Source organism: Dermochelys coriacea, chromosome 20 (assembly GCF_009764565.3).
Source record: "Dermochelys coriacea isolate rDerCor1 chromosome 20, rDerCor1.pri.v4, whole genome shotgun sequence".
In the NCBI taxonomy this organism is placed as follows: domain Eukaryota; kingdom Metazoa; phylum Chordata; order Testudines; family Dermochelyidae; genus Dermochelys; species Dermochelys coriacea.
The window spans coordinates 17,271,167-17,287,710 of record NC_050087.2 but is presented as its reverse complement, the minus strand read 5'-3'; the positions used below and the strand labels follow the sequence as shown (position 1 = coordinate 17,287,710).

At 46.8% G+C, this 16,544-nt stretch overlaps 1 protein-coding gene across 1 annotated transcript; it reads left to right on the top strand.

The window, feature by feature from the left end:
• Window positions 1-2,296: 2,296 nt before the first annotated feature.
• TSPAN16 (tetraspanin 16) lies at window positions 2,297-11,726 on the top strand. The gene is made up of 7 exons (XM_038379125.2): window positions 2,297-2,365; window positions 2,977-3,174; window positions 3,799-3,873; window positions 5,059-5,166; window positions 6,593-6,745; window positions 7,340-7,423; window positions 11,679-11,726. Exons 1-7 carry the CDS (start codon window positions 2,297-2,299, stop codon window positions 11,724-11,726), a joined length of 735 nt encoding a protein of 244 aa, XP_038235053.2.
• The last annotated feature ends 4,818 nt before the right edge of the window (window positions 11,727-16,544 follow it).

Genomic DNA, 16,544 nt, shown 5'->3' with positions numbered 1-16,544 from the left:
CATCTCTTGCTAGCTGCAGCTCCAGGTGCGATTTGGCCCTCCTGATATCTTTCCTACATGCCCGAGCAATATTTTTATACTCTTCCCTGGTCATATGTCCAACCTTCCACTTCTTGTAAGCTTCTTTTTTATGTTTAAGATCCGCTAGGATTTCACCATTAAGCCAAGCTGGTCGCCTGCCATATTTACTATTCTTTCGACTCATCGGGATGGTTTGTCCCTGTAACCTCAACAGGGATTCCTTGAAATACAGCCAGCACTCCTGGACTCCCTTCCCTTTCATGTTAGTCCCCCAGGGGATCCTGGCCATCTGTTCCCTGAGGGAGTCAAAGTCTGCTTTCCTGAAGTCCAGGGTCCGTATCCTGCTGCTTACCTTTCTTCCCTGCGTCAGGATCCTGAACTCAACCAACTCATGGTCACTGCCTCCCAGATTCCCATCCACTTTTGCTTCCCCCACTAATTCTACCCGGTTTGTGAGCAGCAGGTCAAGAAAAGCGCTCCCCCTAGTTGGCTCCCCTAGCACTTGCACCAGGAAATTGTCCCCTACGCTTTCCAAAAACTTCCTGGATTGTCTATGCACCGCTGTATTGCTCTCCCAGCAGATATCAGGAAAATTAAAGTCACCCATGAGAATCAGGGCATGCGATCTAGTAGCTTCCGTGAGTTGCCGGAAGAAAGCCTCATCCACCTCATCCCCCTGGTCCGGTGGTCTATAGCAGACTCCCACCATGACATCACTCTTGTTGCACACACTTCTAAACTTAATCCAGAGACACTCAGGTTTTTCCACAGTTTCGTACCGGAGCTCTGAGCAGTCATACCTCTCCCTTACATACAGTGCTACTCCCCCACCTTTTCTGCCCTGCCTGTCCTTCCTGAACAGTTTATAACCATCCATGACTGTACTCCAGTCATGTGAGTTATCCCACCAAGTCTCTGTTATTCCAATCACGTCATAATTCCTTGACATCACCAGGACCTCCAGTTCTCCCTGCTTGTTTCCAAGGCTTTGTGCATTTGTATATAAGCACTTGAGATAACCTGTTGATCGCCCCTCATTCCCAGTATGAGGCAGGAGCCCTCCCCTCACAGACCTTCCTGCCTGTGCTTCCTCCCGGTATCCCGCTTTCCCACTTACCTCAGGGCTTTGGTCTCCTTCCCCCGGTGAACCTAGTTTAAAGCCCTCCTCACTCAATGGTCCCAGTCTATGGCCCAATCGCCGTCCCAAGGCACGGGCCCTATAACCGTCCTACTCTCTGGCCCCTAGGGATGAAGGAGGCAGATGTTGCCTCACAATGGAGTCTGCTCCCCATTCCCCCGCCCCCCGCCCCTTCCAACAGCCATCGGGCAACAGTTGGAATCCCCGCAGGCGCCGGGCGAGCTGGAGCGCAGGGGCCCAGACCAAGGACACGTGAGCCCTGGGGCGCGTTGCAGGGCCGGGAGCCAGGCTGGCCAGGGCAGGAGGCTCCGGGGAGCCAGCACAAGGCCCCGTGGGTGGGTCTGAGCAAACGTGCCGGCCGCTCCCTTAGCTCCGGGCTTGTGAGTTTCGATCCTGGGGCCTGGATGGCAGCCACGCCACCCGATAGGGCTGCTGGCCCCTGGACACCCTGGCCTGGGCCGTGGGTGGGAGGTGAAGAGCCCTTGATGTAGGGAAGGGAGACGGAAGCGCCAGTATCAGCCCCCTGCTAGCCCTCTACGCGGGGCAAGTTTCCCCCACAGCAGAGTCCGGGCTAAAGCTAACAGTGGCTGTGATGGTGGATAAACACTTTCCTTCCCACAGCCCAGGAGTCACCGGGTCCGTAGTCTGTAAGGCCATGACAATCGTCGAGTACTGAAATCTCCCCTGGGGGGGGCTGGATTTTCACACGTCACAGAGACCCCATTGCCCCAAACTCAGTGACAACCTCTCAGCACAGCCACTGATCATTATTTATAGGACGCGCTCGCTGGGGCCTCACTGTGTCAGGCGCTGCACAGACCCTCTCAACCGAGATCAGGGTCCTATTGTGCCAGGCGCTGCATAGATGCACAGCAACAAAGTCCAATCTCCCAGTTCCCAGGCCAGCAGTACCCACTAGACTAACCTCCCTGCTTAGCATTAGCTTTTAAATAAAAGTATTTTTGCCCCGTCATAAGTAAAAGCCTCCAACAATGTGCTGCATTGCTAGTGGGTTTAACATAAAACCAAGGTGGGAATGGATCCTTGTGAAAGGCAGCAAGTCCAGCTGAAAATCTCTCCGCCATCTCTCCAACCTAGAAGCCATTCTGCGAGCAGCCGCACTGGCCGGTTTTCACCATGGCTCCCTCGCGCAGTGGCTATGCCACTCTGAAGACTGTAATGATTTGCTTCAATACCATTATCTTTGTAAGTCTGTGTTTTCAGACACACGTTTATTTAGGTGTATTACGGTGGCACCAGGGTCCCATGGTGCCAGGGTCTGCACAGACCCAGAGTGAGAGGCAGTCCTGCCCTGAAGAGCTTACAGCCTAACCAGGCACTAGGTGAGAGGGGAAACTGAGACACAGAGCGAGGAAGAAACTCGTTCACGGTCACGCAGCAGGTCTGGGGCAGAGCAAAGGATAAAACCAGCTAGTCCTGTGCCCAGCTGCCTTCCCCAGAGTTTAGGGGCTCGATCCTCAGCCGGTGTAGATCTCTGTTGACACTGATGGAGCTGCAATGATTTACATCAACAGGGGATCTGGCCCTCGGCATTCAGGTAATATTCACGTCATCCCACGGCTGGTCAGAACTGTGGGTTGTGTTCAGCAGCCTCTGTTCAGTTCTTGGTGGGCAGACCTGAGCGGGGAGGAGGGACTGGCCTTGGAACGGCACAGAGGGGCTGGCTCTCAGTGATGTTCATGCCCCTCCGGCCTGGCCCTGGCATCTCTGCTCCTTGCCCCGGGTGAATTGGGGGAATGGCTGGAGCGCTCGAGCCGAAGGGCCAACGCACGCATATACTTTTATTGTCACCCTAGGTTGTCGGTTGCACCATGGTGGCGCTGGGCCTGTGGATTAAACTGGGAAGCGCCTCCTTCGTCAGGGTACTGGGCTCCACCTCGGTGTACTTTGCCCACATCGGGTACTTCTGCATCGTGGTGGGCATCATGGTGGCCATGCTGGGGTTCATGGGGTGCTGGGGCGCAGTGAAAGAGAACAGATGCCTCTTGCTGACGGTGAGTACACACAGCTGCTCTCAGTTGGGGCGGAGTCCCGGACCGCGAGGATGGGGCTGCAGACCTTTCCTGCTTGAGCTATAGGGGGTCAAGTATGCCGTTACGATGCACCCATTGGCACAGCCATGTGATTTACCCCAGCTGGGGATCTGGCCCCCTAAATTGGCCCTAACCATGGTTTAGGCTATAACTAAACAGTGGACTCCCTTGCAGTCATAAGCTATTCTTTTCCATCCTTAGCGTGTGAAACTCACATCTGTTCAGACGGAGCGGGACAAGATCCACACACCACTTAAGTCCTTTGGCAGCTTATGTGGTCCCCAGCACGCTCTGTTCTGGGGGGGCTTTGACCATGTGTGCCCTGCTTTCTACCCACAGGAAAGCTTTGTTTACAGTGGTCAAGACTCTTATGGACGGGCATGACCTACTGACCCCTGTTCACCTTCATTTGGGCAGCCCCAGTCCCTCTGGACTAAATCCTTTTACTGCAGTGTAAATTTACCTCTTGTGTTTCATTTCGCAATCCCTGCATCTTCATCCCGAATGAATCTGAGCGTGAACAAGGCCTCCGCTGTGTGCACTCACAGCAACCTTCCAATTTCCTTCCACACCCCTCTCTCACAGTACTTCTTAATAATGCTGGTCATCTTCATCGCCGAAATCACAGCAGCCGTCGTCGTTTTCGCTTTCACTCAGTTTGTGAGTATCAAGAATTCCCTTCTGACATGGGAAATTCTCATTATCCTTGACAAAGCTGCAGACCCCGATCCTACAAAGAAGAGTCGCTTGGGAACGGGTCCTTTTTCCAAACAGGGAGACATTTCCAAAGGGAAGTTAAGTGGCCAATTTTTGTGAGTACCTTGGAAAAATCTAGGAGTCACATGGGACCCTAAACATCTAGTGCTGCCTCTTTCCAATCGCACTGCACCAAAGAACGAGCACAGAGTTTCCAAATCTGGAACTTTTGTTGACCAAATAAAAAAATGTTGACAAAATTTCCCCTCCAGGTTCTGATCATCTGGACTCTGAGAGCAGGAGGAATTCAGACTAACTCTTTTGTCAAAAATTTAATTGCACAAAAAGAAAAGAAAAAAGAAATCTCTTCCCCCCCTTGCATTTGAATCAGCTCTGTCCCTCAAAAGCAACTCACGGCTTTAACTGAGGTCTACCCACTCCCCATGCTTAACTGAATAAAAGGTTCCTCTTTGCTTTAGAATTATTCCTACTGCATTATTCTTATTGTTTGTAAAGGCAAATTTAAATATGAGTGATTATCCTTTGGCTTGGATATACATTTACAAAACTAATGCCCAGATCCTGCACAGATTCACAGAGTTTAAGGCTAAAACGGATGGTTATGATCTAGTGCGACCTCCAGTGTAACACTGTCCAGAAAATTTTACCTAGTTATTCCTGTATCCAGACCACATAACTTTTAGTTGAGTGAGCGACTCCTCTAGAAAGGTGTCCTGCCCTATGCCTTGGGAATCTGATTCACTGGCTTGTTACCCTACCTGTTAAATACCTGCACTTTACTTTCACGCAGGCTTCACTTTACACCCATCCATTGCAGGAGCAATAGATGTCATGTTAAGTGCCTGAGTAAATCTTTGCAGGATCGGGGCCCACCCTAGGGCCAAAGTGAGCTCGCTAGTCTGAGGCTGGCCCGCAGCTGTTGCTGTCAGCTTTTACCAGCCCAGCGTAACACTTTGCTGTCTCTGGGCTAGATCTTTAGCGGGTGGACATCAGCTCAGTTCTGCTGAGCTCGGTGAAGCTATGTAGATTTACCCTCCCTGAAAGCGTTTAGCCACACTTTGGCACCAGACGGGATCCGAAGAGAAAATATTTCCTGGTCTAGCCCCCGTTTCATTCCCCCCATTTAAGGCTCGCAGTATCGTCCTAGACAAATCGCTAAATGCCTTGAAGAAGAAATACAGCGGCTACAAACATGATGATATCGTGTCCTATGGATGGAATGCATTCATGCTGAAGGTAGGGGACCCTCTGCCCCCCAAACCTCCTGTTTCAAAGGACTCAACACATTTTTCCCACAGTCTTATTAGATGTATTACGGTAGCTCTGAGAGGCCCCACCCAGTGTGCCTGGTGTTGCACATACACAGTGACAGTCCCTGCTGTGACCAGGTGGTGTGAGAGGAAGGACAGTCTAGTGGTTAGGACAGAAAATCCTGGTTCAATTCCCTTCTCTCCCACATACTCCCTGTGTGACCTGGGGCCAGTCACCTGGACTCTCTGGGCAACAGTTCCCCATCGGTACCATGGGGATCGTAGCCGAGAGGTTGGGAGGAGACGCCCAGCTGGTGCAGTGATGGGCCCATGTACACGCCTTAGACAGAGAGCAGAATTTACAATCTAAAGAGGCAGGCCAGGGGAAAGGGAGGCTGGTTGTATGCCCACCCTACAACTAGGAAAAGAGACACACAGATTCGCCCAAGAGGTTCTGTAACACAGCTGGGAATTGAGTCCCAGGGCAGTATGATAACCCCATGCCCTTCAACGCAAACGTTGAGCGAGTCTCCAGGCCGGATTCTCTGTGTGACTCAGTGCTGCTCGGGCCTCAAAGCAGTCAAGCCGATACACACATGCTGAGGATCTGCTGTGTAGATTTTTTGGGCCAGAAGTTTCACACAGTTTCTGGCCAGACGGGATAGCCAGTCTGAGCTCCCGTTCAGCACAGGGCACTAAACTCCACGCAGTGACTAGTTAGATCAAAGCATCCTAATCCTCAGAGACAATCCTCTTGTGAGCCACAGGCAGAGAATAGGGCCCACCAAGGAGTGACCAGTGCCTACAGCCCCTGCCATGGCAGGGAACTGATTGGGTGAGACAAACCCCAGGACCCCAGTAGCGACCTGCACCCCACAATGCGGAGGAAGGCGAAAAAACCCTGTCAGTCTGAGCTGGGGTTTCTTCCCAACCCCAGATCTGGCAACCTCGAGCATGTGAGTGAGATGCACCAGCCAGATGGAAGTGCCTCTGTACCAGCTCAGAGCACTGGTCCATCCCGTCTGGTGTCCCATCTCCCGCTGTGGTTGATTTCTGGCGTTTCAGAAGAAGGTGGAAAAACCCCACCCCAGAATACAAGATGGGATGATTTTGTTTATCTAGTCTGACCTGTCAACCACAGGCCTTAGAATTTCACCCAGCGATTACAACTCAGACATTTGATAGCAACTGAATCCTAGAATCATAGAAGATAAGGGTTGGAAGAGACCTCAGGAGATCATACAGTCCAACTGAAGGGTTAAACGTACTTCTCCTCTGGGAAAAATCACCATTTGAACAAAGGGGCATTGAGGAAATTCTTCCAGGATACAGCAGGGAAGGGGAGGTAGAAAGGAAAAACTAACCGTTCAAGACCCTGACCTTTAACAAACCCTGTTGTGTGTCATTCCTAGCTGAACTGCTGTGGGGTTCATAACTATACAGACTTTTCTGGCTCCGCCTTTCAAATACGGACCAACCTGACTTATCCCAAAAGCTGCTGCAAAGATCCAATGAGCTCGGCATGCAATGGACGCAACGTCAGCAGCGTGGTCATCAACCAGGAGGTCACGGCCCGGTTTGGGGGTTGAAAAGGAAACCATGGGAATAGTGCTGTTAAAAACCTAGCCCGTGTCTGTTGGAGTCGGAGGGAGCAAGGGAGCATGTGGGAGGAGTGACCAGCACCCTGATCTTGCAGCGAATGCTGCATGGATGTCTCCCTGCACTCACAGGGATTTCATGGCAGGATCAGTGCCTATGTGCTCTAAATTCAAAACCAGAAAGCCCCTTGTACACCCCTTAAGTGAAGGCCATGCGCCTAATGGGCAGGGCACTGGGTTGGCTCTTCCTGCAGCATGACTTTAGGCAAGCCACTCCCCCGTGCCTCAGTTTCCCTCTCTGTAAACAGTGGGGGAATAACAATACAGACCTCTTTTGGCAAGTGCTTTGAGATCTATGGATTTAGGCACAGCCATAGGCCAGTGGCCAGTCATCCACACAGAGGCTAATTCTACCCACCCCTTGTGAAGGGAAGATACAATAGTTTGCACAGCAAGTGTGTTGAAGCCAATGGGATTCCACTGGGTGATGGACAACCATTGCTTTTAATTTCCGATTACTCTTAAAGCAGCCTACACCTCACTGTCGTTTTTACCCTTCAGGGCTGCTTCCACAAGCTGGTTTCCCTGGTCAAAGAGAAGAGCCTGTTGCTTGGCGGAGCTGCCACCGGAGCTGCCCTGCTGGAAGTGAGTTGAACCCAAGTTAGCCTGGCCTTAAAGGGACGTGTTCACTTTTAAGTACTCCAATGATGCACAATTAGCCAGCTGTGCACAGATCGACCATGGGTATGTGCAGCGCCTAACACAGTGGGGCCCTGACCTCAGTTAGATGCTAGGGGGTTACACATAAACATAAGAACATAAGAATGGCCAGACTGGGTCAGACCAATGGTCCATCTAGCCCAGTATCCTGTCTTCTGACAGTAGCTGGTGCCAGATGCTTCAGAGGGAATAAACAGAGCAGGGCAATCATCAAACAATCCAATCCCCGTTGTCCAGTCCCAGCATGTGGCAGTGAGAGGTTTAGGGACACCCAGAGCACTGGGTTGCATCCCTGACTATCTTGACTAATAGCCACTGATGGGCCTATCCTCCAGGAACTTATCTCATTCTTTCTAAACCCTGTTATACTTTTGGCCTTCACAGTATCCCCTGGCAGTGAATTCCACAGGTTGTGTGAAGAATTGTGTGAAGAATTACTTCCTTTTGTTTGTTTTAAACGTGCTGCCTTTTAATTTCATTGGGTGACCCCTGGTTTATGCGTTATGTGATGAGGTAAATGACACTTCCTTATTCACTTTCTCCACACCAGTCATTATTTTGTAGACCTCTATCGTATCCCCCTTAGTCATCTCCTTTCTATGCTGAACTGTCCTAGTCTTTAAAATCTCTCCTCATATGGAAGCTGTTCCACACCCCTGATCATTTTTATTGCCCTACGTTTTTTCCAATTTTATATAAAATTTTTGAGATGGGGTGACCAGAACTGCATGCAGTATTCAAGATATGGGCGTATCATGGATTTATATAGAGGCAATATGACATTTTCTGTCATATGATCTATCCCTTTCCTAATGATTCCCAACATTCTGTTTGCTTTTTTGACTGCCGCTGCACACTGAGTGGATGTTTTCAGAGAACCATCCGCAATGACACCAAGATCTCTCTGGAGTGGTAACAGCTAATTTAGATCCCATCATTTATATGTACAGTTGGGATTATGTTTTCCAATGTGCATTACTTTGCATTTATCAACATTGAATTTCATCTGCCATTTTGTTGCCCAGTCACCCAATTTTGTGAGATCTCTTTTTAACTCTTCGCAGTCAGCTTTGGACTTAACTATCTTCAGTAAATTTGTATTGTTTACAAACTTTGCCTTGTCACTGTTTATCCCTTTTTCCAGATCAGCTATGGATATGATGAACAGCACTGGTCCCAGTAGAGACCCTTGGTCAACCTCGCTAGTTACCTCTCTCCACTGTGAAAACTGATAATTTATTCCTACCCTTTGTTTCCTGTCTGTTAACTAGTTATTGATCCATGAGAGAACCTTCCCTCTTATCTCATGACTGCCTACTTCGCTAAAGAGCTTTTGGTGAGGGACCTTGTCAAAGGCTTTCTGAAAGTCCAAGTACACAATATCCACTGGATCACCCTTGTCCACGTTTGTTGAACCTCTCAAGGAATTCTAGTAGATTGGTGAGGCATGATTTCCCTTTACAACAGCTGTGTTGACTCTTCCCCAACAAATTGTGTTCATCTAGGTTTCTGACAATTCTGTTCTTTACTGTAGTTTCAACCAATTTGCCTGGTAGTGAAGTTAGGCTCCCCAGCCTGGAATTGTCAGGATCACCTATGGAGCCTTATTTAAACATCGGCGTCACATTAGCTATTCTCCAATCATCTGGTACAGAAGCTAATTTAAGCGATAGGTTACATACCACAGTTAGTAGTTCTGCAATTTCACATCTGAGTTCCTTCAGAACTCTTGAGTGATACCACCTGGTCCTGGTGATTTCTTATTGTTTGATTTATCAGTTTGTTACAAAACCTCTACTGACACCTCAATCGGGGATAGTTCCTCAGATCTGTCACCTAAAAAGAATGGCTCAGGTGTGGGAATCTTCCTCACATCCTCTGCAGTGAAGACTGATGCAAAGAATTTACTTAGCTTCTCTGCAACAGCCTTGTCTTCCTTGAGCACTTCTCTTACTTTTTTTTTATTTGGGGTATACATTTAGTTTGAGCTTCTATTATGGTGTTTTTAAAAAGTTTCCATGCAACTTGCAGGCATTTCACTCTTGTGATTGTTCCTTTTAATTTCCAATTTAACTAGCTTCTTCGTTTTTGCATAGTTCCCTTTCTGAAGTTAAATGTTCCTGTGGTGGGTTTCTTTGGTATTTTCCCCTAATAAGAAAAGGAGTACTTGTGGCACCTTAGAGACTAACAGATTACTCCTTTTCTTTTTACGGATACAGACTAACACGGCTGCTCACCTAATAAGGATGTTAAATTTAATTACATTATGGCTGCTGTTACCAAATGGTTTATCTATATTCACCTCTTGGACCAGATTCTGTGCATCACTTGGGACTGAATCAAGAATTGCCTCTCCCCTTGTGGGTTCCAGGACAAGCTGCTCTAAGAAGTAGTCATTAATGATGTCTAAAAATGTTATCTCCGCATCCCATCCAGAGGTGACATGTTCCCAGTCAACAGGGCTATAATTGAAATCCCCCATTATTATTATTGCATTTTCTGTTTTTGAAGCCTCTCTAATCTCCCTTTCAGAGTAGCAGCCGTGTTAGTCTGTATTCGCAAAAAGAAAAGGCGTACTTGTGGCACCTTAGAGACTAATTTGTTAGTCTCTAAGGTGCCACAAGTACTTCTAATCTCCCTGAGCATTTCACAGCGACTATCACCATCCTGGCCAAGTGGCCAGTGGTATATTCCTATTGCTATGCTCTTATTACACAAGCACAATTGTGTTTGATTCATTTAAGATTTTTACTATATTTGACTTGTTGCTTTCTTTCACATACAGTGCCGCTTGGCGACCAACCTGACCTACTCTGACATTCCAATCTGTTTGGTACCCTGGCATCCCCGTGTCCCATTGAATATCATCGTTCCACCAAGTGTCTGTGATGCCTGTTATATCAATATCATTTACTACCAGGCATTCAAGTTCACCCATCTTAGAAGTTAGACTTTTATAAAATATGTCAATATTTAGTTGCCTGCCTTCATGTGGGGTAACTGAATGGGACTCTTTTTCATTCAAAAACCAATCGGAGAACACTTCAACCGCCCTGGTCACTCAGTTACAGACCTAAAAGTCGCAATACTCCAACAAAAATACTTCAAAAACAGACTCCAACGAGAGACTGCTGAATTGGAATTAATTTGCAAATTGGACACCATTAAATTAGGCTTGAATAAAGACTGGGAGTAGACGGGTCATTACACAAAGTAAAAACTATTTCCCCATGCTAATTTTTCCCCTACTGTTACTCACACCTTCTTGTCAACTGTTGGAAATGGGCCATCCTGATTATCCCTACAAAAGTTTTTTTTCTCCTGCTGATAATAGCCCACCTTAATTGATTAGTCTTGTTATAGTTGGTATGGCAACACCCATTTTTTCATGTTCTCTCTGTATATATATATATAATATATATCTTCCTACTGTATTTTCCACTCCATGCATCCAATGACGTGGGTTTTAGCCCACGAAAGCTTATGCCAAATGCATTTGTTAGTCTCTAAGGTGCCACAAGTACTCCTGTTCTTTTTGTTGATACAGGCTAACACAGCTACTACTCTGAAACCTGTCATTTGACGGTTTCTCTTCAGTTCCTACCTGTACTTTATGAAGTTCTATCCTCTCCTCTTTACTAGGCTATATAGTATCCCCTTTAATAAATCCTCCCCTAAGGGATGTCTCCATCCGAACCGGATCCTCCAGCCCTTAGTTTAAAAACTCCTCTATGAGCCTTTAATTTTACATGCCAGCAACCTGGTTCCATGTTGGTTTAGGTGAAGCCTATCGGTCTGTATTTGAATCTTCCTTTCACAAAAGGTTTCCCAGTTCCTAATAAACCTAAATCTCTACTCTGAACACCATTGTCTCATTCACTCACTGAGACCCTACCGTTCTGCCTGTCTAACTGGCCCTGCACACAGAACTGGAAGCATTTCAGAGAATGCTACCATGGAGGTCCTGGACTTTAATCTCTTACTTAACAGCCTAAATTTAGCCTCCAGGGCCTCTTTCCTACCCATCCCTATGTCTTTGGTACCTAGAAGTACCAAAAATGTATGTAACAATAATCATGAGTTTAGATGCCAGTCTTTAGGCACCAAGGTTGGAAAATTTTTGACATAATCCTTAAGAATTGTATTCATTCCTTCTATATTTTTTTCTCTCCCACTGCAGCTAGCAGCTATGATAGTCTCCTTAATGCTGTACGTTAAACTGGTATGACAACATTTGAAGAAACACAGAAGGACTTAAGCAATCGGTTCCATTTCCCAAACACCTGGAATTTTGTTGCATCGGGGCCGGGAGGTTGGACGGCGAACACACACTGCACTGCATTGCAGCAAAGCTAAAATAGTACCAAGCACTCACGATCCTGCCCCATGACTGTCATTGGGACTTTGCCACTGACTTCCGTAGGAGCAGGACCATTCATTTGTCCATTTTTCAGCTTCATATTCACATAACAGGAAATCCTGGGAGCCATATCAATATGCAGGATCAAAGTGTCTCCAGAGCTGTGAATATGGAAACCGCTCTACACATGTGCGGTTATTAGTGATGAGTGTACTGAAATCTGTATATTTTTTAATTCTCCATCCCCTTGGGAGGAAAATACCATTTAAACAGAGATAATAAAAATGGGGAGACTGATTGCTAGAGTCTCTGTGTTTTTAAATGTCTCATCTTCTTAAAATACCAATCAACAGCTTGCTTATCTGTCTGAGTAGAAATCAGGTTTTAATTCAACACTGGCAGGTGTCTTTTTGCCAGGGGCCTGGAAAGGACTGAGAAGGGGATAGCTACTTTCATACCACTGAAGATAAAAGGAGAGAGAAAGATGTTGGGGTTAAAGGACAGGACCAGGGCTATGTCACATTAGCAATGCTTGATCAGTTTAGGAATGCCAATATACTATATGGCAAAGCGCTCCTAGGGCAGACACAGCTATGCTGGCAAAGTGGTACAGTTTATTCCAAAGTGCAGTTTTGCTGGTATAACTGTGTCTACACTAGGTGCTTCTGTGGACACAACTGTCAGTCAGAGGTCCCACCTCTGACTGACACAGCTATGCCAGCAGAGGTCTCTAGCGTAGATGCGGCCTACGGCTCTTGAGATTTTAAGGCCAGAAGGGACCATTGTGATTATGATGGGTTGGATCACAGAAACCCCCTTGGGGACTGCCACCTGATGTGCCTAGACTACTTCTGAGCCCGTTTTCCCTGTCAGCTTGGGACTTCAGCGCCTTGCCTTGTTTGAGCTAGACACGCTCGCCTGCTGCAAACACAGATCCAAGTCTCAGCCACGTCCCCCACAAGCTGCAGGCTTAACTGAAAACAGCTCAAGAAGTGCTCCTATCTCCAGCACTCGGATACCCAGCTCCCAATGGGGTCCAATCCCCAAATAAATCCATTTTACCCTGTATAAAGCTTATACAGGGTAAACTCATAAATTGTTTGCCCTCTATAACACTGATAGAGAGATATGCACAGCTGTTTGCCTCCTCCTCCCCAGGTATTAATATTTACTCTGGGTTAATTAATAAGTAAAAAGTGATTTTATTAAATACAAAAAGTAGGATTTAAATGGTTCTAAGTAATAACAGACAGAACAAAGTGAATTACCAAGCAAAATAAAATAAAGCACACAAATCTAAGCGTAATACAGTAAAAACTAAATGCAGGTAAATCTCACCCTCAGAGATGTTCCAATAAGCCTCTTTTACAGACTAGACTTCCTCCTAGTCTGGGTCCAGCAATCACTCACACCCCTGTAGTTACTGTCCTTGTTTCAGTTTCTTTCAGGCATCTCCTTGGGGTGGAGGGGCTATCTTTTGTGCCATCTGAAGACAAAATGGAGGGGCTTCCCCGAGGGCTTATATAGTCTCTCTCTTGTGGGTAGAAACCCCTTTCCCTCTCCTATGCAGAATTCAGCTCTAAGATGGAGTTTTGGAGTCTCATGGGCAAGTCACATGTCCATCCTTACAGGCCAACATCACATTCCCAGGAAAGCTCAGATATGGATTGGCATCTCTCAAAGTTCATTGTTAGCTTAAGTGTTTCTTGATTGGGCACTTACTGAGCATAGTCTTTTCTCAAAAAGCTGACCAACTGCTTCACTGAGGGTACTTAAAATCAAACAAGTACATAGCCAATATTCATAACTTAGAATACAAAAATGATACATGCATACAAACAGGATGAATATATTCAGTAGATCATAACCTTTGCAGAGATAGGTTATATGGCATATCTAGCATAAAACATATTCCAGTTATGTCATATTTACACTCATAAGCATACTTCTTTAAAGCATTATGGGGTGCAACATCACAGTGATTATCTAGTCTGACCTCCTGTATAACACAGGCCAGAGAACTGTCCCAAAAGACTCCTGCATACAGCCCAACACTTCTGGTTCTGACACAGGTACAGTTACAGAAAGCAAATACCTCTCTCATCAGGTCACCCTTCTTCCCGGTGTCAAAACCAAATGCAAATAAACCATAAGCCAGCCACCAAAAGCCCAACCAGTGAATAACACACCCCAGGGCCTGTGTCTAGGAGGAAGGGCTAGAAAACCCAGACAGAGGAGAGGGTTATTGTACCTTTCTCGTGGCCCTGGTGGGTAGCAACCTTGGGGCAGAGATTGGGGAGTGCCGACAACCGTGAAGGGAGAGGTAATGGCCTCAGATGGGGGAGTGACAACTACGGAGGGCAGAGGTACAGGGCAGGGGGGACAACCATGAGGGCAGAGGTAAGTGGTAAAATCCCATGGGAAGCAAGTCTAAGGGGCAAAACAATTGAAGACAGTTGGCAGTTTTTCAAAGAGACATTATTAAGGGCGCAAGAGCAAACTATCCCACTGCATAGGAAAGACAGGAAGTATGGCAGGAGACCACCTGGCTTATCCAGGAGATCTTCAGTGATCTGAAACTCAAAAAAGAGTCCTGCAAAAAGTGGAAACTCGGTCAAATTACAAAGGATGAATATAAACAAATAACACAAGTATGTAGGGACAAAATTAGAAAAGCCAAGGCACAAAACGAGATCAAACTTGCTAGGGACATAAAAGGAAACAAGAAAACATTCTACAAATACATTAGAAGCAAGAGGAAGACCAAGGACAGAGCAGGCCCGTTACTCAATGAGGGGGAAAAGACAATAACAGAAAATGTTGAAATGGCAGAGGTGCTTCATGACTTCTTTGTTTTGGTTTTCACCAAGAGGGTTGGTGTGGATTGGACACCTAACATAGTGAATGCCAGTGAAAATGAGGTAGGATCAGAGTCTAAAATAGGGAAAGAACAAGTCAAAAATTACTTGGACAAGTTAGATGTCTTTGAATCACCAGGGCCTGATGAAATGCATCCTAGAATACTCAAGGAGCTGACTTAGGAGATATCTGAGTCATTAACAATTATCTTTGCAAAGTCATGGAAGACGGGAGACATTCCAGAAGACTGGAAAAGGCCAAATATAGTGCCCATCTATAAAAAGGGACATAAGGACAACCCAGGGAATTACAGACCAATCAGCTTAACTTCTGTACCCAGAAAGATAATGGAGCAAATAATTAAGCAATCAATTTGCAAACACCTGGAAGATAATAAGGTGATGAATAACAGTTAGCATGTATTGGTCAAGAACAAATCATGTCAAACAAACCTGTTAGCTTTCTTTGACAGGGTAACAAGCCTTATGGATGGGGGGAAGTGGTAGATGTGGTATATCTTGACTTTAGTAAGGCTTTTGATACTGTCTCACATGACCTTCTCATAAACAAACTACACAAATACAGCCTACATGGAGCTACTATAAGATGGGTGCATAACTGGTTGGAAAATCGTTCCCAGAAAGTAGTTATCAGTGGTTCACAATCCAGCTGGAAGGGCATAACGAGTGGGGTCCCGCAGGGATCGGTTCTGGGTTCGGTTCTGTTCAATGTCTTCATCAATTATTTAGATAATAGCATAGAGAGTCCAATTATAAAGTTTGCAGACGATACCAACCTGGGAGGGGTTGCAAGTGCTTTGGAGGATAGGATTAAAATTCAAAACGATCTGGACAAACTGGAGAAATGGTCTGAGGTTAACAGGATCAAATTCAATAAGGGCAAATGCAAAGTGCTCCACTTAGGAAGGAACAATCAGTTGCACACACACAAAATGGGAAATGACTGCCTCGGAAGGAGAACTGCGGAAAGGGACCTGGGGGTCATAGTGGATCACAAGCTAAATATGAGTCAACAGTGTAACGCTGTTACAAAAAAAGCAAACATCATTCTGGGATGTATTAGCAGGAGTGTTGTAAGCAAGACACGAGAAGTAATTCTTCTGCTGTACTCCGCGCTGATTAGGCCTCAACTGGAGTATCGTGTCCAGTTCTGGGTGCCACATTTCAGGAAAGATGTGGACAAATTGGAGAAAATCCAGGGAAGAGCAACAAAAATGATTAAAAGTCTGGAAAACCTATGAGGTTTGGACCTATGAGGGAAGATTAAAAACATTGGGTTTGTTTAGTCTGGAGAAGAGAAGACAAGAGAAGACTGAGAGGGACATGAGAACAGTTTTCAAGTACATAAAAGGTTGTTACAAGGAGGAAGGAGAAAATTTGTTCTTCTTAACCTCCGAGGCTAGGACAAGAAGCGATGGGCTTAAATTGCAGCAAGGGGGGTTTAAGTTGGACATGAGGAAAAACTTCCTGTCAGAGTGGTGAAGCACTGGAATAAATTGCCCAGGGAGGTTGCGGAATCTCCATCACAGGGGATTTTTAAGAGCAGGTTGGACTAACCCCTGTCAGGGATGGTCTAGGTCGGTGGTTCCCAAACTTGTTCCGCGGCTTGTGCAGGGAAAGCCCCGGAGGGCCGGGCCGGCTTGTTGACCTGCCGCGTCCGCAGGTTTGGGCGATCGCGGCTCCCAGCGGCCGCGGTTCGCCGCTCCAGGCCAATGGGAGCTGCGGAAAGCGGCGGCCAGCATGTCCCTCGGCCCGGGCAGGTAAACAAACCGGCCCGGCCCGCCGGGGGCTTTCCCTGCACAGGTGG

What these genes read in the sequence shown, in the direction of transcription:
- TSPAN16 (XM_038379125.2), top strand. Translation starts at nt 2,297, where the DNA reads ATGGCTCCCTCGCGCAGTGGCTATGCCACTCTGAAGACTGTAATGATT. An exon ending in ACAGATGCCTCTTGCTGACG is followed by an intron (nt 3,175 to 3,798) that starts GTGAGTACACAC and finishes CCTCTCTCACAG; the next exon opens with TACTTCTTAATAATGCTGGT. An exon ending in CCGGAGCTGCCCTGCTGGAA is followed by an intron (nt 7,424 to 11,678) that starts GTGAGTTGAACC and finishes CTCCCACTGCAG; the next exon opens with CTAGCAGCTATGATAGTCTC.